This window comes from Nicotiana tomentosiformis, chromosome 2 (genome assembly GCF_000390325.3).
Source record: "Nicotiana tomentosiformis chromosome 2, ASM39032v3, whole genome shotgun sequence".
Classification (NCBI taxonomy): Eukaryota; Viridiplantae; Streptophyta; class Magnoliopsida; order Solanales; family Solanaceae; genus Nicotiana; species Nicotiana tomentosiformis.
The window spans coordinates 39,217,458-39,241,908 of record NC_090813.1 but is presented as its reverse complement, the minus strand read 5'-3'; the positions used below and the strand labels follow the sequence as shown (position 1 = coordinate 39,241,908).

The following is a 24,451-nucleotide window of genomic DNA, read 5'->3' as shown; positions in this document are numbered from 1 at the left end:
TCCTCTAGCTAAACCACCTTTTCTTCATATTTTGCACTCCGAACACCTTAAATCGTCACACATAACTTAATTAGTCATCAAACCAATAATTACACCATGTTGGGTGTTTTAAAGATTAAATAACATCAAAAAGTGGTTAAAGCATGGGTAAAGTAACATTAACACATATCGAAATATGCCAAACATCACTACCCCACACTTAAACCTTTGTTCGTCCTCGAACAAACCATCATATAGTAGACGAAACAAAATTAAACTCTTATCGTTCAAAGCACACTGCACCTATGACCGTGGTTATTTGCTACAATTAGGCTCTAGACTATGCATCAACACACTTCCCTTTTCTTATGCCCTTCTTTAAACATATTCGAACAAAGACAACATGCTCACAACAATCCTAACCTCAAAAACCGACTCAATGTCACAATGCACTCATGGCTTGAACAACCAACATCATAGAGAAGTCTAATAACGTTACCTATCCCTCGTGAAACCATGTGCCCTCACAACAAAAGCAAAGAGAGTAGAATCAATCCACACATTCGAATCTCATGCTCACAAAGAAAATCGCTCACTCTCACAAAAGAAGTCGCATGCATGCAGTTGGTACCATAGGCTTGCCCTTAATGTAAATCTCTACTAATGTAAGCTCGCTCGATCTAAAATCAATTAGGACTTTTTTCATGGTTGTAATGTGGGCTAAGGGACGGGTAGGATATATTTTAGGAATAGTGACTCAACTTCCTAAGCACTTTAACACATCATCAAATAACTTAAGCGCAAATTCTTCAACACCACTTCAATTTCACAAATAATATCACCCCAACAATATTTCCTCTTTCTTTAAGCACTACTTTAATTCATACCCACTAGCAAGAATAAGACAATAATTTATTCCTCTATATTTTTCTTTCTTTTTTTTTTCTTTTTTTTTTTTCGCTAGTGGCGTATTATTTTACAAAATAAGTGCACCCTTCTTTCTTTCATTGGTTCCACTCAAAAGTCACCCCACACTTAGTCCCTTCTTACTTCTTTTAGCGCTCATCTAACAATTAAAGTGCTTTAAGAGGTAAAAGGATCAAAACAATGTCAATTAAGAATAAAAAGGGTATAGGCTTGTAATGTGGGTACCAAATAAAAGGTCTACAGGCTCAAAAGGGTTAACTAGGGATAGATTTTATTTGTGATAAGCAATAAGCTCAAAAAGATCAAAGAAAGCCTAAAATCATTTTTCAAACCGAGCATCACCTAAAATTTCGCTTCAACTCACATACCGGGCAAGTTCTAGACACAAGTACATTACATGGACTACACAAAAACCTCACCACACATGGCACATGACTCGCTAAGGACGGTCACATTCCGACTCTCAAACAATGCAAGTATTCACGGAGCAACGAGATATTAAGCATTAAACGCAAAGTGAACACAAGTCAAGAAAAATGAGAAATAGGCTGCAACAAAACATGCTATCCGTTTTAACAAGGCATCATCAATAATTTCAGAGTGAGAAGGGAAGATATTACATATGTAAAAGCTTAAATATGCCAGTATCAACCAAGTCAAGGTCACCTAGGTTCATCATTCTTCCTCCTTTTATTCCCTACATTCCTACTCTACTCTAAAAAGAAAACAAAATTACCCGGTTCAAACTACATCCCATGGAAAAGAACCGAGGCACAAAGAAAAACCACAGGGGATTATTACTATCTACAAAGATACTTTTTTTTTTTTTTTTATAAATAAACTAATAGATAAACTGATAGTTACTCCATATAGATGAATTTACTGCTATTTTATGCCATTAATCCAGTGAATATATTAGTACATTCATCCATACATCAAACATAAATCACCCCCACCCCACACTTAGGATTGTGCGTTGTCCCCAACGCACACAAACAAGGTAAAGTAGGGTGAGAAGGACTCCCTGAAGTCAAGGTGGAGGAGCATCTGCATCCATAGCATTCCTATCATCAACAACTGGTGCTGATTCTGTATCAGGTGTTACAGCGACCTCAATAGGCCTGTTGAGTGGAGCCTCGGTGACTATGGGAGGAACAGGAGTGGATGGTCCGGCAGTGGATGATGCAATCAGCTGGGAGATGTCTGTACCTGCACATTGAACCAGAGCTCTGAGGAGTAATGATATCTCCTTCATCATCGTGGCCTGCTCGGTCTGAACTCGGCTTAGATCCGCACGAGTCTGTCTCAACTCATCCCTGGTGGCACTCAACTCGACACGAGTCGCTATCAGCTCAGCCCTGTTCTCTTGCATATCTGCTTGCATATGCTCAAATAATTGTTGGACGGTGAGCTTAGAAGACCTTCCCTTGTTCGGCTCTAGAACATGAGTGACATCATATGGTCCTGGAGCTTTAGCCTCAATGTCATCATTCTCCTTGTCCCATAGTACTCCCCTCTCTGTTAAAAAAGCCGTTAGGGTATTAGCAAAGAACAGCCTCCACTTGTAATTCATCCTGGTTCGCTGCATTTGATCATGCATGATGGCTCCGAAGTTGAGTGGTATCCCCTCTAATAAAGCATATAATACGAGTGCGCGGTAACGAGGGACATCAGTTTTATGTTGGCATGGCAGCAGTCGGTTACAAATGAAATTTAGAGCCACACGTGCTAACGCACTCATGAATTCCTTTGCTATAGAGTGGTACTCCATACTCCCATGCTTCCATTCTGCATCCTTCCTGGTAGGGCATAGGACAGACTTAATGTGTGCATAATCTGGTGTTTTGCATATGGCGTCAAACCTGTCAGTGAGTGTGTGTGGCACCCTTAAGAAGTTATTCAGAGCTTCAGCTGACACATTAATATCTATCCCTCTTACTCGCACAATGTTTCCCCGTGCGTGACGCCAATTGGCGTAGAGCTCTCTAACAATGGTGAGGTTGGCTTTGCCATGACCTTTCAGAATGGGTCCCCATTTTTGCACCTCTCGAATTGACTGGAGAAACTCTGAGTACTTTGTCTTAAGTGGTCCGATGTTTATCGGCTTTTCCGGAATGTACTTCTTTGAAACCAATATCTTCTTATAGGCTCGGAATGCCTTCTCATTAACAAAGTATTTCTCCCAATCAACTCGGTCTATGGGTTCACCTTCGTCTTCATCACTCATGTTGATCTGTAGGTGGTCATTGTCCGAATCGGAATCGGATTCAGATTCTGTAGTAATCTTCTCCTTCCCTTTATCAGTTGGAGCACTCATTCTCGAAGCTTTTCTTTGGTATGTCACAGGCTCTCGTATCTCTATTCCTTTGCTTGGTGTAATACCCTTCTTCACTGTCCTCCGGACCAATGTTTCCTCCTCCTCTTGCTCTGAATCATCACTTAACTGCCTAGGCAGCAGTTCCATTTCCTTCTCCGTCCGCTTCCTCTTTTTCTGTGGATTTGGACCGCCCGCTGCCCTTCCGGTAGGCTTTTTGGGCGGTTGTTTGTTACCATCTTTGTCTTGTTGCTTGGATGGTTTACTCGCTGCTGTCATTTTACGAATCTAAGTACCTGCAATGCAAAGAATTCAACAATTAGCAGATGAAACAGCGAAGTTCAGCCTGAAAGCAATTGCGACAGCTTGCAGACTTCAATTTATTTGTAAAGTCATGCCATTCACTCTTCATGGAATTGTAGCTCATGACTTTCAGCAAGTATGTGATAACTTTCTTCAAAAACTCAATTTCACATAGCCCCTCACTCGACCCCACACTTATTCTCAAGCATACACCAATGTTGCTCGGTTACTCAGACTTCACCGACGCCTAAATTTTTCTCAGGGACAATTCGTCGAACATGTGGTATGCAACAAGTGTGCCTAGTTCATTCTATCAGTTGAGCAGTGCAACTACCCTCCCAAAGTTGGACGAGATGAAGGGAATTATAGTTTATCATCTCTCAACCATTACAACTACCAAGAACGACAGCCCTAAAAATCTTGAAATTGCAAAACCTACTTGTTGCTACCATTGAAGGAGGGAGGAGAGACGAATTTGGAGAGAAGCCAACGGAAGAACGAAGAGGATGATGCGTACCTGTCGCGTTTGATCTTATTGCGATACAATTTCGATGAGAGAATTCTGTTCTGCGTCGTAGGCGTCGCCAAAACGAGACGAGTGGATGCGTCGCAAGAAACGTTTTTGTTCGAATAGGTTATCTTAAGATGTGTTAAAATATATATTACTTACCTGTGCGTGCGAGCTTTGACGCGACGCATCCCCTTGTCTTCCTTCAAAAATTTTCGGACGCGATACGGGCGCGATAGGCAGACTTCACTGCCTTGAGCAATTGGCCCGTCAATTTTTTTGCTGAGGGGGACGCGACGCATCCGCCTCGTTTTCCTTCAAAAAATTTTCGGACGCGATACGGGCGCGATAGGCAGACTTCACTGCCTTGAGCAATTGGCCCGTCAATTTTTTTTGCTGAGGGGGACGCGACGCATCCGCCTCGTTTTCTTGAATAAAATCTATGTCCTACGAAAAGAAGGGAGACAAAAAAAAAAAAAAAAAAGAAAAAGAAAAAAACTAACTAACTTGGGTGGCCTCCCAAGAAGCGCCTGATTTAACGTCGCGGCACGACGCAACATGTTCTTCATGCCTCCACTAAGTCCATTGTGGTCTTGTGACGTGCAATGTCACCACCCCAATAGTGTTTTACTCTTTGGCCATTTACCAAGAATGTCGTATTGGACCCCTTTTCACACAATTCTATCGCACCATGAGGTTTCACACTAACCACTTCAAACGGACCCGACCATCGAGATTTAAGCTTTCCTGGAAAAAGCTTTAGCCTTGAATTAAACAGTAGAATTTGTTGACCTGGTTCAAACTCACGATGTTGGATATGCTTATCATGCCATCTTTTTGTCTTCTCTTTATACAATTTGGCATTTTCATACGCATGCAATCGAAACTCATCAAGCTCGTCGAGTTGTAGCAATCTCTTTTCACCGGCCAAGTCCATCTCCATATTTAGCTTTTTAATCGCCCAATAAGCTTTGTGTTCAAGCTCGACGGGCAGATGGCAGGCCTTCCCATAAACCAACCTGTACGGAGAAGTGCCTATTGGGGTCTTGTACGCAGTGCGATATGCCCATAATGCGTCATCCAGCTTCCCGGCCCAGTCCTTTCTATTCATACTTACTGTCTTTTCCAAAATCTGCTTGACCTCTCTGTTGGAAACTTCTACTTGACCACTCGTTTGGGGATGATAGGCAGTAGAAACTTTGTGCTTGACTCCGTATTTTGCAAGAATATTATTCAGCAGTTTGTTACAAAAGTGAGTTCCCCCGTCGCTTATCAACACTCTTGGGGTCCCAAAACGTGTGAAGATGTGCTTCTTTACAAAGCCTACCACAACTTTTGCGTCGTTAGTAGGAAGAGCTATGGCCTCTACCCACTTAGAAACATAGTCGACCGCCACCAAGATGTATCTGTGTCCGTTAGAATATGGGAATGGTCCCATAAAATCAATCCCCCAAACATCAAAAAGTTCTACCGCCAGTATATTTTGCAAGGGCATCTCGTGCTTCCTCGTGATAGTTCCAGTTCTTTGGCATCTATCACAATTTTTAACGAAGGCATGTGCATCCTTAAACAATTTTGGCCAATAAAAACCTGATTGTAGCACTTTTTGGGCGGTTCTATCCCCGCCGTGATGACCTCCATATGGTGACGCATGGCAGTCATGTAGTATAGCCTTCATCTCTTCCTCAGGAACACACCTTCTCACCAACTGATCTGCACACTGCCTATATAGGAATGGCTCATCCCACACGTAGAACCTTACATCATGTAGGAATCTTCTTCTATTGTCAGCTGTCCACTCTAGTGGCGTTACCCCACTTGCGATAAAATTCACATAATCTGCATACCATGGGGCTTCACCTGAGGTGATTGCCAATATTTGCTCATCCGGAAATGTTTCTTTAATTGACCCTCCTTCAGCTACATGGTTCCGGCTCTCTAATCTGGACAAATGATCGGCCACTTGATTTTCTGTCCCTTTTCGATCTCGGATCTCTAAGTCAAATTCTTGCAAGAGGAGGACCCAACGAATCAGCCTCGGCTTGGCGTCTTTCTTTTCAAATAGGTATCTGATAGCTGAATGATCTGTGTAGACGATGACTTTGGTTCCCACTAGATAGGATCTGAACTTGTCAAACGCCCACACCACTGCAAGCAACTCCTTTTCAGTCACTGTATAATTCATCTGAGCTGGATTCATAGTTTTGCTTGCATAATAAATGGAGTGAAAGATTTTATCCCTCCTTTGCCCCAACACCGCTCCAATTGCTATGTCACTTGCATCGCACATCAACTCAAATGGTTGTGCCCAATCGGGGCCAATGATAATTGGTGCAGTCACCAATCTTCCCTTCAGCTCCTCAAATGCTTTCAGACATGCATTATCAAACTTGAAGGTAACGTCTTTCTCTAGAAGCCTGCACAAAGGGGAAGAAATTTTCGAAAAATCTTTAATGAAACGACGATAAAAACCTGCATGACCCAAGAAACTGCGAATGCCTTTTATGGATGTCGGCGGGGGCAATTTTTCGATCGTCTCCACCTTTGCTTTATCCACCTGTAGACCATCTTTTGAATCCTTGTGCCCCAAAACTATACCTTCACGTACCATGAAATGGCACTTTTCCCAGTTTAGCACCAAGTTCGTCTCTTCACACCTAGCTAGCACTTTATCAAGGTTCATCAAACAACTATCAAAAGAACATCCAAACACAGAAAAATCGTCCATGAATACTTCTACATATCTTTCAACCATGTCAGTGAAAATAGCCATCATACACCTTTGAAAAGTCGCAGGTGCATTACAAAGACCGAAGGGCATTCTCTTGAACGCATACGTGCCATAAGGACATGTAAATGTAGTTTTCTCTTGGTCTTCTGGGGCTATAGCAATCTGATTATACCCCGAATAACCGTCCAGGAAACAGTAGTATTCCTGGCCAGCTAATCTATCAAGCATTTGGTCAATAAAAGGCAGGGGAAAGTGGTCTTTCCGGGTGGCATTGTTTAGTTTTCTGTAATCTATGCAAATTCTCCATCCAGTTACAGTTCTTGTAGGAATTAAGTCATTATTTTCATTAACTACTACGGTTATCCCCCCTTTCTTCGGCACACATTGAACGGGGCTTACCCATTTACTATCAGAGATTGGAAATACAATACCTGCATCAAGCCACTTAATCACTTCTTTCCTTACCACTTCTTTCATGATTGGATTTAGTCGGCGTTGGTGTTCTACACTCGGCTTGTGTCCGTCCTCCATGAGGATTTTGTGCATGCAGAAAGCTGGACTAATGCCTTTAATGTCAGACATTGTCCACCCAATTGCTCGCTTGTGCTCACGTAGCACCCTTAATAGCTTTTCTTCCTGTAATTTAGACAAGTGAGCAGAAATAATAACAGGTAAAGTGTCAGAACTTCCCAAATAAGCATATTGAAGGTGAGGGGGTAGGGGTTTAAGTTCCAAATTTGGAGCTTTTTCAATTGACGGCTTTGGTGGGGGGCCACTTGGCCTATTCAGGGGCTCAAACGGGATTATTCCTTGCATGTAACCACATGATGTATCTAGGATTCCCTTTATCTCCTCAACCTCATCATCCATCTCCAAGCTATCAAATAGCATGATTGCTTTTTCTAAACAGTCGCCTAGATATACACTCGTGTTAAGAAGTTTCTCATCCACCTCCACCACAGATATCATAGAGAGCTCCTCATAGTGGCGGGGGAGTTGGATTGCTTTGTAGACATTGAAGACTGCCTCCTCGTTGTCCACTCTCATAATCATTTTCCCTTCTCTCACTTTAATTATTGCATCGCCAGTAGCCAAGAGAGGTCGTCCCAATATGATTGGAACTTGTTCATCAGCCTCGAAGTCTAGAATAATGAAGTCAGCTGGGAAGATGAATTTTCCAATTTGCAGCAGCACATCTTCAATCACTCCTTCAGGGTAGGCTATGGACCTATCAGCTAATTGCAACATCACGGTGGTTGGTCTCGGAGCTCCCAGACCTAATTGCTTAAACAAGGATAACGGCATCAGATTTATGCTTGCACCCAAATCACACAGAGCACGTCCCACGTTAATATTACCGATTTGTACTGGAATAGTGAAGCTGCCAGGGTCCTTAAGCTTTTGGGGAAGCTTGTTTTGGACCCTTGATGTGCACTCCTCAGTAAGTGCAACCGTCTCGAACTCAGTCAATTTCCTCTTATGAGCCACTATGTCTTTTATGTACTTAGCGTACTTTGGAATTTCACGAAGTACATCCACTAATGGAATATTTAATTGAACCTGACTCAACATGGAGAGAAATTTGTTGAACATGCGATCGTCATTCCTTTTCTGCAATCTTTGGGGGAAAGGTGGTGGTGGCCTTGTAACCTCCATTCGCTCTGAACTTGCATCATCTTCCTTTGACTCTTGTGTTGCCTTAGGTGTCAACTCCCCCCCAGGTATAGGTTTTTCTTTTATCTTCCTTGGCGCTTCCTCTAGTTCCCTCCCGTTTCTAAGTGTAACTGCATTAATTTGAGGGTTCTTCTCTGTATCACTGGGAAGTGAGCCTGTAGGTCTAGTATTTTGGTTTGCTGCTAACTGCCCCATTTGCCTCTCAAGATTTCTGAAATCGGTCCTGAGCTGTTGATTGTCTAGTAACAACTTTTTCAGCAAGTCATTCGTACTTTCTTCCATTTGTTGGGGTGGCTTCTGAGGTTGAGTAAAATTCCCTTGAGGCCTATACTGATTCTGTTGACTCCCGCCCCATGAGAAGTTAGGATGATTCCTCCAGTTTGGGTTGTAAGTGTTCCCATATTGCGCATGTTGATTCATAGGACCTCTGTTTTGTTGTCCCACATAGTATATAGATTCAGGATTCGTGGGGCACATGTCAATCATATGACTGTCTCCGCATAGTTCGCAACAAATAGACATCTGCTGTACATGTTGCATTTGTTGTGTTGTCATTCTATTCATCTGATTTGCCAATTTTGCTATATCGGCTCTCATGGCGGAAAAGTCATCAAGCTCAATCAAACCGGCGGCCTTCTGTTTAATTACCCTTCGTGAATCCCCCTCTCCTTGCCAATTATGGTCATTAGCAGTGAAATTATTTAGCAGGAGTTGTATTTCACTATACGGTCTTGCCATGCAACTACCCCCACAAGCTGAGTCAAGATTCATCTTTGATGCTTCATCTAACCCATCAACAAAAGTGTGACCCAATACCTCATCAGTTTGACAATGATGCGGGCAGTCTCTGAGTAGTTTCTTGTATCTTTCCCAAGCTTGACGAAGTGTCTCGCCATCCCGTTGTTGGAACCCAAGAATTTGGCTCCTCAACGACTTTGTCTTCTTAGTTGGGAAAAACTTGATCAGGAATTTCCTTGCTAGATCATCCCAAGTGTGGATAGAGTTCGCGGGCTCCTTTTGCAACCATTCTTTAGCTTCCCCCAACAGTGAAAAAGGGAATAGTGTCAGCCTGACATAGTCCTTGGAGACGTTCGGATAATTGTAAGTGTCCGTGATTTCCAAGAAGTTCTGAATATGCCTCTGCGGGTCCTCATGAGATAGACCCACATATTGTCCTGTGGACTGAATCAGCTGTACCATGTACTGTTTGAGTTCAAAATGCCCAGTGATATCAGGCTTCACAATAGCCTGAGTCATATTCGCAAGATTGGGCCTTGCGGCTTCGATTACCGGACGCTCTTCATTGCCTGCCATATCTATTGGCTGTGGTTGGATTGCGATGTCCAAATCTCTTTCTATTCTCGTTCTAGCTTCGTGTTCCCTTCTCACTCTATGTAATGTTCGTTCGATTTCTGGATCAAGAGGAATGAGGTTGTTTGCACTTCTACTCCTCTGCATTCGAGAGTAAACCCTGCGTTGACACAAACCAGGCAAACTGAAAATTAAAACTTGAAAACAAATATCTAATAAAAGCTTAACTTAGTCACGTAGCTAATTTCTAAGTCCCCGGCAACGGCGCCAAAAACTTGTTGCGACCAAACACACTCACGCAAGTATACGCGGTCGTCAAGTAATAAAGTGACTCAAAGTCGGATGTCGAACCCACGAGGACTTATGATTAGCTATTAACTAAATTAGCCTATCTTAATTATCTAAATAAGAATTAAATCTAAAAATATTTTATTCTAACTAATTAAATAAGAAAAATATAAATAATAAACTTTGAACAGAGGAAGAGCAGATTTTAATGATATCAATGTAATGAAAACGATCTAGGGTTATGGTCTATCTAACAATCCTATTGTATTCTTCAATTGAATTGACCGACTAATTTATCTAGCTTATTGGTTGACAGGGTTAATATTGCTCATAAGAATCTGTCGAGTTCTTACTCGCCTATTCAAGCTAACCTAACGCCTATATGTCTATGGAGTTAGAATCAACAAGAACGCATTTATAATTCCTGTAAATCAACCAAGCAAGGTAATTAGGTATATGTCTATCCTAACCACGAATCCGTTCCCCGATGCCCGAGTTCAAGAACTTGCCCTACTCAATCCTATATGCAATATAGAATTCCCACTTTCGAGTTCAATTCTAGATTCGTAGATAATATTTAATTGGTGATCAAGCAATTAAATAATTAAGCGCAAGATTGAATAAATAAACTAATATGATAAATCAAGAAGTCAAAATCAATATCCGAATAACAATAGTCATGAAAGAACCACAACCCTAGAACGTGAAGTTTAGCTCCACATAGACATGGTAGCCAAACAACAAATCATACAAAGAAACATAAAAATTACTAAGTTTGGTGGGAGAAAGATGAAACTTGATGAATTCCGGCCTTCACAGCTTTTTCCTGGTTTTTTTCCTCTTCCCAATATGTTAGATAACCTAAAAGAGGCGTTTTTAGCTTATATATTGCGTACAAAAGTCGTGGGCCAAAGCTCTCCCATTCCTAGTCCAATTCGGCTTCAGGGATTGATGCTAAGGTGGATGCGACGCATCCACCTTGTCCTCCATTTCAATTTTTGCCTGCGAAGGCGGATGCGACGCATCCACCTTGTCCTCTATTTCTCAGCTTCGCATGCGATGGTGGACGCGACGCATCCAGCTTCACTTCTACTTCCCAGTTTCGCACGCGATGGCGGACGCGATGGCACAACTTCACTGCTAAGGTTGCATGCAGGATGATGTTTTCCTAGGTTGGATGCGACGCATCCAACCCTTCTTCCTCTAGCTAAACCACCTTTTCTTCATATTTTGCACTCCGAACACCTTAAATCGTCACACATAACTTAATTAGTCATCAAACCAATAATTACACCATGTTGGGTGTTTTAAAGATTAAATAACATCAAAAAGTGGTTAAAGCATGGGTAAAGTAACATTAACACATATCGAAATATGCCAAACATCAACTGCACTTACCGCAACTTCTGAAACTGCGAGGTAGACTAGAAACATTTCCCCTTCTTTTGGTTTTGAGAGCAACGGAGGGCTCGATAACTATTTCTTTAACTCCTTCAAGGCTTGCCGACACTCCGGTGTCCACTTGAAATTATTTTTCTTTTTCAGTAGTGCGAAGAAGCGATGATATTTTTTCGATGAATATGAAATGAACCTGCTCAAAGTTGTCAATCTCCCTGTGAACCTGTAGACCTTTTTTACGTTAGACAATTGATCCGGTAAGTCCTCTATGGCCTTGATTTTATCGGGATTCACCTCAACTCTCTTTTGTGAGACTAGGAATCCTAGGAATTTATTCGAACGCACACTTCTCGGGGTTAAGTTTCATATTATGCTCCCTCCGGATGTCGAATGTTTCTTGCAAATGCTTCAAGTGGTCACCTGCATTCAAAGACTTAACGAGCATATCGTCTATATATACTTCCATAGTCTTTCCTATTTGTTTTTCGAACATCTTATTCACGAGCCATTGATAAGTGACTCCGGCATTTTTTAGCCCGAAGGGCATCATATTATAACAATATATATCGAAATTCGTTATAAACTAAGCTTTTTCCTGGTCTTCTGGATTCATCTTGATCTGATAGTACCCAGAATAAGCACCGAGGAAACTCATTAACTCCTGCCTAGCCATGGCATCAATCATTTGATCGATATTTGGCAATGGGAATGAGTCTTTCGGGCACGCCTTATTAAGATCCTTATAATCTACGCACATGCGAAATTTATTATTTTTCTTAGGAACTACTACTACGTTGGCTAACCAGTCCGGATATCTTACCTCTCGGATAGAACCAATTTTAAGTAAACGGGTTACCTCTTCTTTGACGAATTTATTCTTTGCTTCAGCAATAGGGCATTTCTTTTGCCTTACCGACGGTATGTTGGGATCCAAACTTAACTTGTGTACGACTATCTCTGTCGGGATTCCCGTCATATCCTCATACGACCATGCAAAACAATTGACATTTTGTTTAAGGAATTCAAGAAAAGCAGACCTGTGCTCCGGGTGCAGTCTTGTTCCCAAATAGAATTTCCTTTCTAGGAATTCTTCGAACGACGCAACCTGCTCCAGTTCTTCTACCGTGGACTTCGTCGCGTCTGTCTCTTCTGGTACTTGAAAACACCTCGGTACCTGATATTGTTCCGAATCTTCTGTCCCCGGGTTATCTTCCTCTAGTTCAGGGGCAGGTGCCGGTTCTAGTAATTGCCAGGCCACACGTTCCTTTCCTTTGCTACTTGAGACCTAAATTGCATTCATCTCCCTTACCGCCGGTTGATCACCCATTATCTGTTTGATCCCCTCGAGAGTCGGAAATTTTAACAATTAGTGATATGTTGAAGGTACAACTTTCATCTCATGCGACCATGGTCTTCTTAAGATGATGTTATATCCCATGTCTCCATCTACCACTTCGAAGAGAATTGTCTTTATTACTCCCTTAGAGTTTGTGAGCAACAAAATTTCTCCCCGGGTTGTCACGCTTGCGAGGTTGAATCCGACGAGGAGTTTAGTTGCCGGGATAATGCTTCCTGTGAGTTTAGCTTGCTCCAGTACTCTCCATTGTAGGATATTAGCTGAACTTCCTGGATCCATTAAAACACGTTTAATTTTAAAATCTAACACATTTAAAGAAATTACCAATGCGTCATTGTGCGGTAGCAGTAATCCCTCTGCATCTTCATCCGTAAATGTGACATCGTCTTCCCGAAGCCTTTTACTATGAGTTATCAATACTTTTGTCTTCTTCGCTGCCGAAAAGGTGACTCCATTAATCCCATTCCCTCCGAAGATCATGTTGATCTTTTGGCGTGGAGTTTCCTCTTTTGCTTTCGAGGTTTTCACGCCATCCATGTTCCGACCATAGTTGTTTTTAGCTCGGTCACTCAAGATCTCTCTGAGGTGATCATTCTTTAATAGTGTTGCCACTTCTTCTCGGAGGTGTCGATAGTCCTTAGTCAGGTGGCCGTTAGTGTCGTGGTATTCACACCATAAATTGGGATCCCTCTGGCTGGGATCATATTTTATATGTCTTGGGAATCGTGCCTCTTTGATATTCCTCATGGATGACACCAACTCTACTACACTAACATTGAAATTATACTCTCATAACTTTGGGTAAGAAGAATCTCGCGACCCCCAGATTTCTTTATCCTGCAGCGATTTGTTGTTCCGACCACGATCGGTCTTTCTATCAACGGTGAACTTGTCTGTTGTCCTAAAGCTCCTGCCATGACCTTCTGTCCGTAGGGCAAAAACTGGCCCCTCAATATTTGTCTATCTGTGTCAATATCATCTTTTATTTTTTTGGTGTTCTTCTCACGTCTTTGGTCAACGATGGAAAGCCCACCTGATCGTCTTTGATCCATATTTTCGACTCGTGCCTGTTGTGGACATCCGCCCAAGTCGTCGCTTGGAACTCTAGCAGACTTTCGTTCAACTTCCGGGAAGCGTCCGAACTTCTCGGATTCAAACCTTTGGTGAACGCTTCAGCTGCCCATTCATCTGGGACTGTCGGTAGTAACATCATTTCCTTCTGGAACCGGGTAACGAACTCTCATAATAACTAGGATTCTCCCTGCACGATCTTGAATATGTCGGCCTTTCAGGCTTGTACCTTTCTAGCACCGATGTGAGCCTTGATAAAAGAATCCACGAGCATCTCAAAGCAATCTATGGAATGCTCAAGCAATAATGTATACCACGCTAAAGCTCCCCTCATGAGAGTCTCACCAAATTTCTTTAGAAATACGGATTCAATTTCGTGAGGAGCCAAATCGTTCCTTTCACTACTGTTGTGTAGGTGGTAATGTGCTCCAGTGGATCTGAAGTTCCGTCATACTTTAGCACTTCGGGCATTATAAACCGCTTCGGGATTAATTCCGGACCGCACTCGATTTATACGGTAATTGAATATACGTCTTCGAGTTTGGGCCTTTTAATACTGGTGGTGCGCCCGTAATTTGATCCATGCGGGCGTTTACTTCCTTCATGAATCACAAAAGTTCATCCTTGAATAGACCGTTCTCGTTGTTGAGGCTGGATCTACTCCCCCCCAGCCCTGTCGGAGCCAACTTCGCCCCTAGGAGTGTTATTATCAACTCTCAGCGTCGTCTGGTTCGCGAGAACATTAGGAGGAACTGGATCTCGCATGTTTGCATTATTTGAGGCATCCAATAGTGCCTGCTTCAGTTCCGTCATAACCTGATCCTGCCGCGTGAGATGGCTTAGAATGATTGCATGTTGCTCTTGCAAGACTCTTACTCCATCCACCACATTCCCCTCATCAGCATCATCAGGAGTCGTCTCCCGAACATATCAAGGGTACCATCCGTCATGCATTAGTATGGCGTCATTCCCCTCATTGCGAGTGTCACTAATTGAATCCTCGAAATGAGGTTGCTCCCCTTGAATTTAAGGATTGCGTGTGTCGTTAACAATGTTATTTGCCATTTTTTTGTGATTTTTGTTAAGACAAAAATAATTAAACACGTTAGTAAAAAGGCAAGGATCAATTTAATCGCACGGTTGTCTAGGCTCCACGATGGGCGTCAAGCCGTTTACCCGTAAAATGGTACAGTTGAATTTATTCGTGGTTTCTAGACAAGTGAATTAATTTGATCCAAAAAGTAACGAAATAACTGATGAAATATAAAATACTTGGCCTTAGACTATAGATGAAATGACAGAACTGATGAGTCTGGGAACAGGGTTTCCGGGCACAACAATGATGAGATCAATAGCGAGAAAATAAAATTGTATTAGAATGTTGTATAGAATGTGGTGTAAGTTAACCAGAAAGTTCATCTCTATTACAATGATAATTGAGCTCTCTATTTATAGCTATGTCTAGGGAAAGAAGTCCTAGGATCGTGCCCTTCTTTAGTGTCAATTATGAGGGTCATTGATAAAGATGTAACGTTAGACATAAATTTCAAATTCCTTGTAACGGACCATCATCCTTAATGCTGCAAAATATTCTGTATTAAATGTTATCGGGCGCAAAATATTTAATAATCGTTATTCCTTTCGGTGACAAGCGGAATAGCTATGTTCGGTGGCCATCCTCATCTGGTGTTCCACCTGTCCTTCCTTTAAGAGACCACGTGTCATGTCGTATTTTTTCCTATACACATAAATAATTTTATGAGAATTAACAAGTGTAAGAAAATAGACTTATCAAAAGTTAGCAACAATACTATGATAAAGAATCTGAAAAATCTGGAAAAAAAAATTATATCTTAAGATAATCTTATTTGTCCTTGTATTATTTGTATCCCCCGCATTGGACATTATGTCCTTTTGTTAAGGAAAATTTTAGAGTAATTCACAGGTTGGAGGGATGTATCTGAATAATGATGAAATAGGGTCATTGCACGTGTAACAAAATCGTTAATACAATTTGGTACCGACAAAGAATATCACATCAGACCTTTCATTGAATAATTTATGTAATGTTTTCTGGCAAATAATGGAACACATTGCATTTTTATTCTGTATGGGGCGAATTAGGTATGAACTCTCAACTTATAGAGTACAAACTATTATTAATTAGTTTCGTGATGGCATTATAAATATTCCAAAATCCTACCATTAGTTAAATCGTCCTCTCACTAGGCCATGAGGTGACTAAAAGTCTAAAACCTCCAATACCAAAAGTCTAATAAAAGAATGTCCTACTAATGTTGGCTTATATGCTTTTTATCTTTTAATTACTTCCTTCACTAGTCTACATTGCACTCTCTGCTTTGTCCAATAATTACTTCTTTCTATAACAAAAGAATGGAGTTCAAGAATAATTACTTCTTTCTTTTAATATTCAAAGAATGATGCAACTAAGTTTAGGGGTGTCATGAAATATTCTTCCAATTTATTTGTATCATATGTCTTCCATTAAATATGGAGTACATAAAACTAACGTCTGGAATTTTTTTACAGCGAGATATGTTATCAAATATGTTCAGCCTAATAAATTATAGATTTGCAACAATAGTAGTGGGTAAGATTCGCAAGAGTTGCCAAATCCAAGTACTAATTTTTTCTTCTTAAAATAAGATAAGATTAAAGAAGATAATAATAGTACTCTTTTATGGGTCTTAGCTTATGACAGTTATCAAAGTCGTATCAGTCTTTAATTTATTCTATGAAATGCTTGCTCACCTAATAGCATTACAGTTGTGCTAACATCTACTCTTCTTCAATGAATTCCCCATTGCCCTTCTTCTCGAAATTTCTCTGCAGTTGACATCTCTTTTCTTGTTTTATTCGACATGTTGTACTTACGTACAATTAGTAGTTTGTTAGTTTATTTAAAAAGAAAAAAAAATAGGGGTCAAAATTGACCAATATTAAGAAAAATCAATATGCTTCCGATTTGAGTGAGATAGTAATGAAGCCTCTTAACACAGCTTGAACACGATGTCAATTGAGTGAAAGCAGGCTAGATACCGTTTTGACCGAATAATTTTTTATCAATCTTGTTTCTCTTTTCTTTTTGGGTAACTATCTATTGTGTGGTATCGAATCGGGATTAAATTTTTTCATTCCAAATATTTAAATATGAGACATTTGATTAAGGATAGATGAAAGTATATATCTCATTTATCCCACCATCATCCAAAGTTTGTTGATGCTAATGATACTTTATTTCCTCGCAACTCAAACCAAGCATCTCGAAGCAGGGGCGTATCTAGGGGTGGATCCTGGAGCACGTGAACTCAGACTTCCGTCCTTAGATTATATATAGTAATGTTATATTTGTTTAAAAGTACTTAAATATGTACATGTGTGCCCAAACTCAAAGAAGCATATGGTGCAATAGTTATTGGCTGCATTTTCTAAGTGAGGTTAGAAGTTTAAATCTTATGCCAATTTTGTTATTTTTTTTCTTTTTATAGAATTGAGTACACCCACGGGAGATGGGCATGTGTAATGTTACTTCATGTGTATTAATTAAGTACCTTTTCTTTTTCTTTCATTTATTGTTTAGTTTATTCTTTTAAAATTTTCAATTTCGAGACATCGAAATTCCTATTCTTCTTTTGTCAGCGTTAAATTTTATAAAATTATACTAAATGTATATACTAAAACTAGTAGCAGTGGATTATGTAGTATACATTTAATTTGTTCAACTGATCCCATTATTTCTGATGCGGATCAAAAGACATATATGTAAGAAAATTACTATGTTTAGAAAAAAGAATTTTGAACTTACAATTACAAAATGCAATGGGTCCAATAGTAAGTACTGAATATTATAAAATTTATATTCTGAATTTAACTATTTGTAATAGGGCATTTATTTTCTCAAAATCTTGAATTCACCTTTGCCTCTAAGGTGCTTAAGAAAAAAGACGAAGGCTTGAGCGACATATTGAGGTCCACCATAGTTCTTTTGTACTGTCACATAGCAAAAGGTAGATGTGATAAATGGAAATGTTGGATCAAATTTAGGCGAGTTAAAACATGCCGAACTAATAAAGGGAGTTTTACCTATATACTACGTATGAAACTTATTTAGTCTTTCTATTCAAGTTTTAACTTAAAATGAGCATATATAATTTACCAATTATATACAAATTAATATTAATGAGTATCTCTTTATATTAGGAATTGAATAGGGCATATTCATGCCCTATCTCTCTTTCTATTTAGGTCTCTCTATCTCTCTCTCTTTTTCTCTTCTTCTCTATTCTTTCCCTAATTTTTCTTCCTTTGTTTTTCTCTGCTTTTTATCCTCATTTTTTTTCAGGGAATTTATCAATAGATTTCAATCATTTTACTATAGAGTTTTAACTTAGCAATTTCTTTTCATGTTCCATAATTGGTGTTCGGATTGAAATTGTCAATCAATAAATTTTGAAGGTGTTTGACTCTCCACATTGACAACCATTAAAAAAGTTTCGAAGTTTTAAATTCAAATTTGGGTTTTCAAAAACTATTATTTGCTTAGAATGTTAATTGGGTTTTCTTGCTCCAACTCCAACTTTGTCTCTCCTTCTATTACTTTTTACAGTTGTTTGATGCAATATGAAAAAGGAGAGAATTGAAATCGGTAAGGAGTACCGTTCTGACACGTGAATTCCTTATGGTGTACTAGCTGAAGAAGTGCCAACAATTTGTATAAGCGAGGCATTCATTGTTCTAAGGGATTTGAAATTGCCCGTTGCTGGGTATGCAACGAATATTACACTCGTTGAGTATCCTCCAATTTATCAAGTGTTCCCGTTCGTGTTTGGAAATGCAATTGAACTGTGAAGCTTTAGACATGTAATTATGTCGATTTAGTTTAGGCTTTTTATCTTTTTGTATTCCACTATACTTCTGGTGCATAAACTGATAAACATGGTTGAATGGGTAAATTACGAATCTAAGATAATTTTAGTAAATAAGTTTGAAATATTGTATAGAAATAAAAAAAATTCGATTAATAAATTAGTTATAAACCAATCTCTCGACGATCAAACCTACCTATTTTTCTTTCTTTTCTATTAAAAAAGTTTAAAAGCTAATATACTTTTCTTAAAATCACATAATCCTCGATTCCTCATACTCTGGTTTTTCACGTTTAGATTTTTGCATTTTGACCCATTAAACGTTGCATTATTTTGAAATGTTTTGACCCAATAGTTTGATGAGTGATTATTGGGTCAAGTTAACATATGGATCGTGACCCGATCACGTTTAAAAATTTGGATGGGTTCCTAAAAATGGGTTAATTTTGTCACCTAGCTAGCACCTCATCATCATAATCAAGCTCTCTTTTGAAATTGTCAAAAGTCTCACATCGGTGGATGACAATTTTGAATGAAAATTTCACACTATAAAAGGAGGCATAATGTTTAGGATTTAAGCACACCTCTCATTTGCCTTTTTTATCTTCTTAAGGCATTTGTTTCTTCTCTCTTTAGTATTATTTCACTTGTAATTTTGGAGTGGAATAAAATATTGATTGTGTCCAAGGAAGTAGGCAAAATTGGCCGAACCTCGTAAATTCTGGTGTTCTTTTATTGTTGTCTTATTATCTTGTTTATTATTTAGTGGTTGTCATAATTTATGGTATAGTAGTTGTGACTCATTCACACTATATACATTTGGCTTCCGCAATAATTGGTATCAAAGTCAGGGTATTGTCTAAGTATGCTCTGTGGTTGCAGCCTAGTCTGATCTTCCACATCAGAAAAGATCTATCTTGGTAACTGAGTCAAGGTTCTGTCTGAGTATGCTCTATGGTTACAGCTTAGTCTGATCTTCCATACCAGAAAGGAAATAATCTTGATTTGTGTCGTCAGCTACTAAATAATATTTGTGTCCAAATGGAAGACAATAAACAAGAAGAATCTACATCAAGTGTCAATAATACGTCATCGTTGGCATCTTCGCTTATGACAAGAATTGTGTCAAATGCGAAATTTACGGTAAAAATTTTTTACGGGTCAGGACATTTTGGGATGTGGCAAGGCGAGGTTCTAAATGTTCTTTTTCAACAAGGGCTAGATCTTGCCATTGAAGAAAAGAAGCCAGATGTTATGGGAGAAGAAGATTGGAAAATTATCAATCGTGTTGCTTGCGGTACCATTCGATCCTACCTTGCTAGAGAGCAGAAATATCCATACACAAAGGAAACTTCTGCAAGTAAATTAGGGAAAGTACTGGAGGATAAATTTTTGAAGAAAAACAGTCAAAATAAATTGTACATGAAGAAGAGACTGTTTTGCTTCGCCTATGTTCCTGGTACCACAATGAATGAACATATCACCAGTTTTAATAAGTTGGTCACAGATTTGTAAAATATGGATGCAACTTTTGATGATGGTGACTTGGCCTTGATGTTGTTAGGGTCACTTCCTAATGAGTACGAGCACCTTGAAACTACTCTACTCCATGAAAATGACGAAATTTCTCTCAGAGAAGTTTGTTCGGCTTTGTACAGGTATGAACAAAGAAAGGGAGAAAAACAGAAGGGCGGAGAAGGAGAAGCACTAATTGTGAGGGGTCGTCCTCAAAATCAAACGAGGACTAAGAAGGGAAGATCCAAGTCGAGATCTAGACCCAGCAAAGATGAATGTGCCTTTTGTCGAGAAAAGGGGCACTGGAAGAAAGACTGTCCGAAGTTGAAGAATAAGGCCAGACATAACAATGGAAAGGCCATTATGGATTCAAATGTAGCTGATTGTGATGATTCAGACTTCTCATTAGTTACAACAGAGTTATCAACATCATCAGACATATGGTTGATGGACTCGGCTTGTAGCTATCATATATGTCCCAACAAGGACTGGTTCGTGAATTTTCAAGAAGGAGAATATGGAGTCATCCACACAGCGGATAACAACCCTCTTACCTCATATGGCATTGGTTCAATAAGATTAAGGAGCCATGATGGAATGATCAGAACATTAACAGATGTTCGATATGTACCGGGTTTGAAGAAGAATCTCATCTCTGTAGGAGCCCTAGAATCAAAAGGGTTCAAAATCATTGCAGAAAATGGAGTGATGAGAATATGATCCGTGCACTAGTGGTAATGAAGGCCAATCGGAAGAACAATAACATGTACCGCTATCGTAGTAGTACAGTTATTGGGACAACAATAGTGACATCCAGTGATGACAAAGAGACAGAAGCAACCAGGCTATGGCACATGCGCTTGGGACATGCTGGAGGGAAATCCTTGAAAGCTCTATCTAATCAAGGTTTGTTAAAAGGCGTAAAGACTTGCAACTTGGAGTTTTGCGAGCATTGTGTCAAAGGGAAACAGACAAGGGTTAAATTTGGTACAGCGATCCATAATACTAAAGGCATTTTGGATTATGTACACTCTGATATTTGGGGTTCTTCCAAAACACTTTCATTGGGTGGGAAGCACTATTTTGTAACCTTTGTTGATGATTTTTCCCGAAGAGTGTGGGTGTATACCATGAAGAGGAAAGATGAAGTGTTGGGAATTTTTCTTAAATGAAAGACGATGGTGGAGAATCAAACAGGCAAGAGGATCAAGTGTATTCGCACAGACAATGGAGGTGAATACAAAAATGATCATTTCAATAAGGTCTGTGAAAATGATGGCATCGTCCGACACTTCACTGTCAGACATACACCACAACAGAATAGAGTGGCAGAACGTATGAACCGGACTTTACTGGAGAAGGTACGGTGTATGTTGTCCAATGCTGGTTTGGGCAAAGAATTTTGGGCTGAGGCAATTACATATGCATGCCACCTCATTAATCATCTACCATCTGCTGTTATTGATGGCAAGACACCATTTGAAAAATAGTATGGAAAACCTGCTGTAGATTATGACTCTTTGCACGTGTTTGGCTCAATTGCATACTATCATGTGAAATAGTCAAAATTGGATCCGAGAGCAAAGAAGGCTATATTTATGGGGATTACTTCTGGAGTCAAAGAATACCGCTTATGGTGTTCAGAGACAAGGAATATTATATTCAGCAGAGATGTTACCTTTGATGAATCTGCCATAACAGATAAGGTGACAGTTGAAGATGTCAAACAAACTGGTGGTGCATCAAAGCAGGTGGAGTTTGAGAGAAAATTTATTTTTCCTACACAAGAAGTAGAGGAGGAAACTCATGAAGATTACCCTCTGGAAGAAGAGCCAGTAGAGAGGGAGATTCCAACTCAGGAACCTCGACAACAACTTGAATCAATAGCAACCAGCAGGCCAAAAAGGACAATAACGAAACATGTTCGTCTCATAGAGACGGTTGCTTGCGCAACCTCAATTGTAGCTGATAGTGTTCCTACCACTTATAAAGACGCAATCCAAAGTTCAGAAGAAGATAAGTGGAGGATTGCCATGAATGAAGAAATGTAGTCCCTTCATCAGAATCATACATGGAAATTGACCAATCTCCCGAAGGGAAAGAAAATAATTGGGTGCAAATGGGTATTTGCAAAGAAAGAAGAATTTCCTAACCAAGAAGATGTTCGCTACAAAGCAAGATTGGTAGCCAAAGGATATGCTCAGAAGGAGGGAATTGATTACAATGAAGTATTTTCTCCAGTTGTAAAACATTCCTCCATTAGAATTATGTTGGCTTTGGTAGCACAGTTGGATTTGGAACTAGTTCAGATGGATGTAAAAACTGCGTTTTTACATAAAAACTTGGAGGAGGAAATCTACATGAATCAGCCAGAAGGATTCAAAGTTGCTGGAAAAGAAAATATGGTATGCAAACTTGAAAAATCATTGTACGGATTGAAACAATCTTCTAGACAATAGTACAAGCGATTTGACAAGTTTATGTTTTGGCAAGGGTACAAGAGAAGCAAATACGATCATTGTGTGTATTTGCGCAAACTTAATGATGGTTCCTTTGTATATCTTCTCCTATATGTTGATGATATGTTGATAACTTCCAAGAATTCAGAAGAAATTGATAAGTTAAAGATTCAACTGAAGGAGGAGTTCGAGATGAAGGATCTGGGTGAGGCAAAGAAAATTCTTGGCATGGAGATAATAAGAGATAGACGTTCAAAGAAACTTTGTTTATCTCAGAAAGAATATTTGAAGAGAGTACTACAGCGTTTTGGCATAGATAAGAAGGCTAAGCCAATTAGTACGCCACTTGCTCCCCATTTTAAGCTAAGTACTACTATGTCGCCAAAGGATGAAACTGAACAGGAGTATATGTCAAGGGTACCATACGCAAATGTTGTTGGTAGCTTGATGTATGCAATGGTTTGTACGAGACCTGACATTTCACAAGCCGTTGGAGTTATTAGCAGATATATGCATAATCCAGGAAAGGAGCATTGGCAAGCTGTGAAATGGATTCTACGGTATATTCATAGTACTGTAGATGTTGGGTTAGTTTTTGAGCAGGAAGGCAATCGGTCTGTAGTTGGATATTGTGACTCAGATTTTGCGGGTGATCTGGACAAACGAAGGTCAACTACTGGTTATGTGTTTACTTTTGCAAAGGCACCAGTTAGTTGGAAGTCTACTTTGCAGTCAACAGTTGCTTTGTCTACAACAGAGGCAGAGTACATGGCTATTACGGAGGCTGTGAAGGAGGCAATTTGGCTTCAGGGGTTGCTAAAGGAGCTTGGTATTGAACAAAAAAATATTACAATTTTTTGTGATAGTCAAAGTGCTATTCAATTAGCGAAGAACCAAGTTTATCATGCAAGGACGAAGCACATTGATGTTCGGTATCATTTCGTACGAGAAATCATAGAAGAAGGTGGAGTCACGGTGAAGAAAATTCATACTACGGAGAACCCTGCTGATATGCTGACAAAAGTAGTGACTGCGGTCAAGTTTCAACATTGTTTGGATTTGATCAACATTGTTGAACACTAAAGATTGAAGATGAAGACACAACCAAAATTTGTTATTGAGAGAAAATTGAAGATGTGGAATTTAGCCAAGGTGGAGATTTGTTGAAATTGTCAAAAGTCCCACATCGGTGGATGACAATTTTGAATGGGAATTTCACTCTATAAAAGGAGGCCTAATGTTTAGGATTTAAGCACATATCTCATTTGCCTTTTTTATCTTCTTAAGGCATTTGTATCTTCTCTATTTAGTATTATTTCACTTGTAATTTTGGAGTGGAATAAAATATTGATTGTGTCCGAGGAAAGGCAAAATTGGCCGAACCTCGTAAATTCTGGTGTTCTTTTATTGTTGTCTTATTGTTTTGTTTATTATTTAGTGGTTATCATAATTTTTGGTATAATAATTGTGGCTTATTCACACTATATACATTTGACTTCCGCAACAGCTAGCACCTCATCATCATAATCAAGCTCTCTAACGACATCTATCTCACCACATTATGTGGGAAGCAAAAACATTACATAAATGGAAAACATCATCTTCCACCACATGCAAAAAGAATAGTTGAGAGCAGCCACATGACAATTAACATCCAATATCTATATAGTATAATCGGAAGAGCAAAAGAAGAAACACAAAAAGGGAAACACCCGCACTCTTTAATTATA

General features: G+C 39.6%; 1 protein-coding gene across 1 annotated transcript; it reads right to left on the bottom strand.

Annotated features, from left to right (window-relative positions):
* Positions 1-12,951: 12,951 nt before the first annotated feature.
* LOC138904649 (uncharacterized) lies at positions 12,952-13,537 on the bottom strand. The gene is made up of 2 exons (XM_070193155.1): positions 13,115-13,537; positions 12,952-13,059 (listed from the first exon to the last, which is right to left on the bottom strand). The coding sequence occupies exons 1-2, from the start codon at positions 13,535-13,537 to the stop codon at positions 12,952-12,954; spliced, it is 531 nt and encodes a 176-aa protein (XP_070049256.1).
* Positions 13,538-24,451: the final 10,914 nt, after the last annotated feature.

Coding starts and splice junctions, on each gene's coding strand:
- LOC138904649 (XM_070193155.1), bottom strand. CDS start 13,537: ATGAGGAATATCAAAGAGGCACGATTCCCAAGACATATAAAATATGAT. Junction 13,060..13,114: donor TACCGCACAATGACGCATTG/GTAATTTCTTTA, acceptor TAATGGATCCAG/GAAGTTCAGCTAATATCCTA.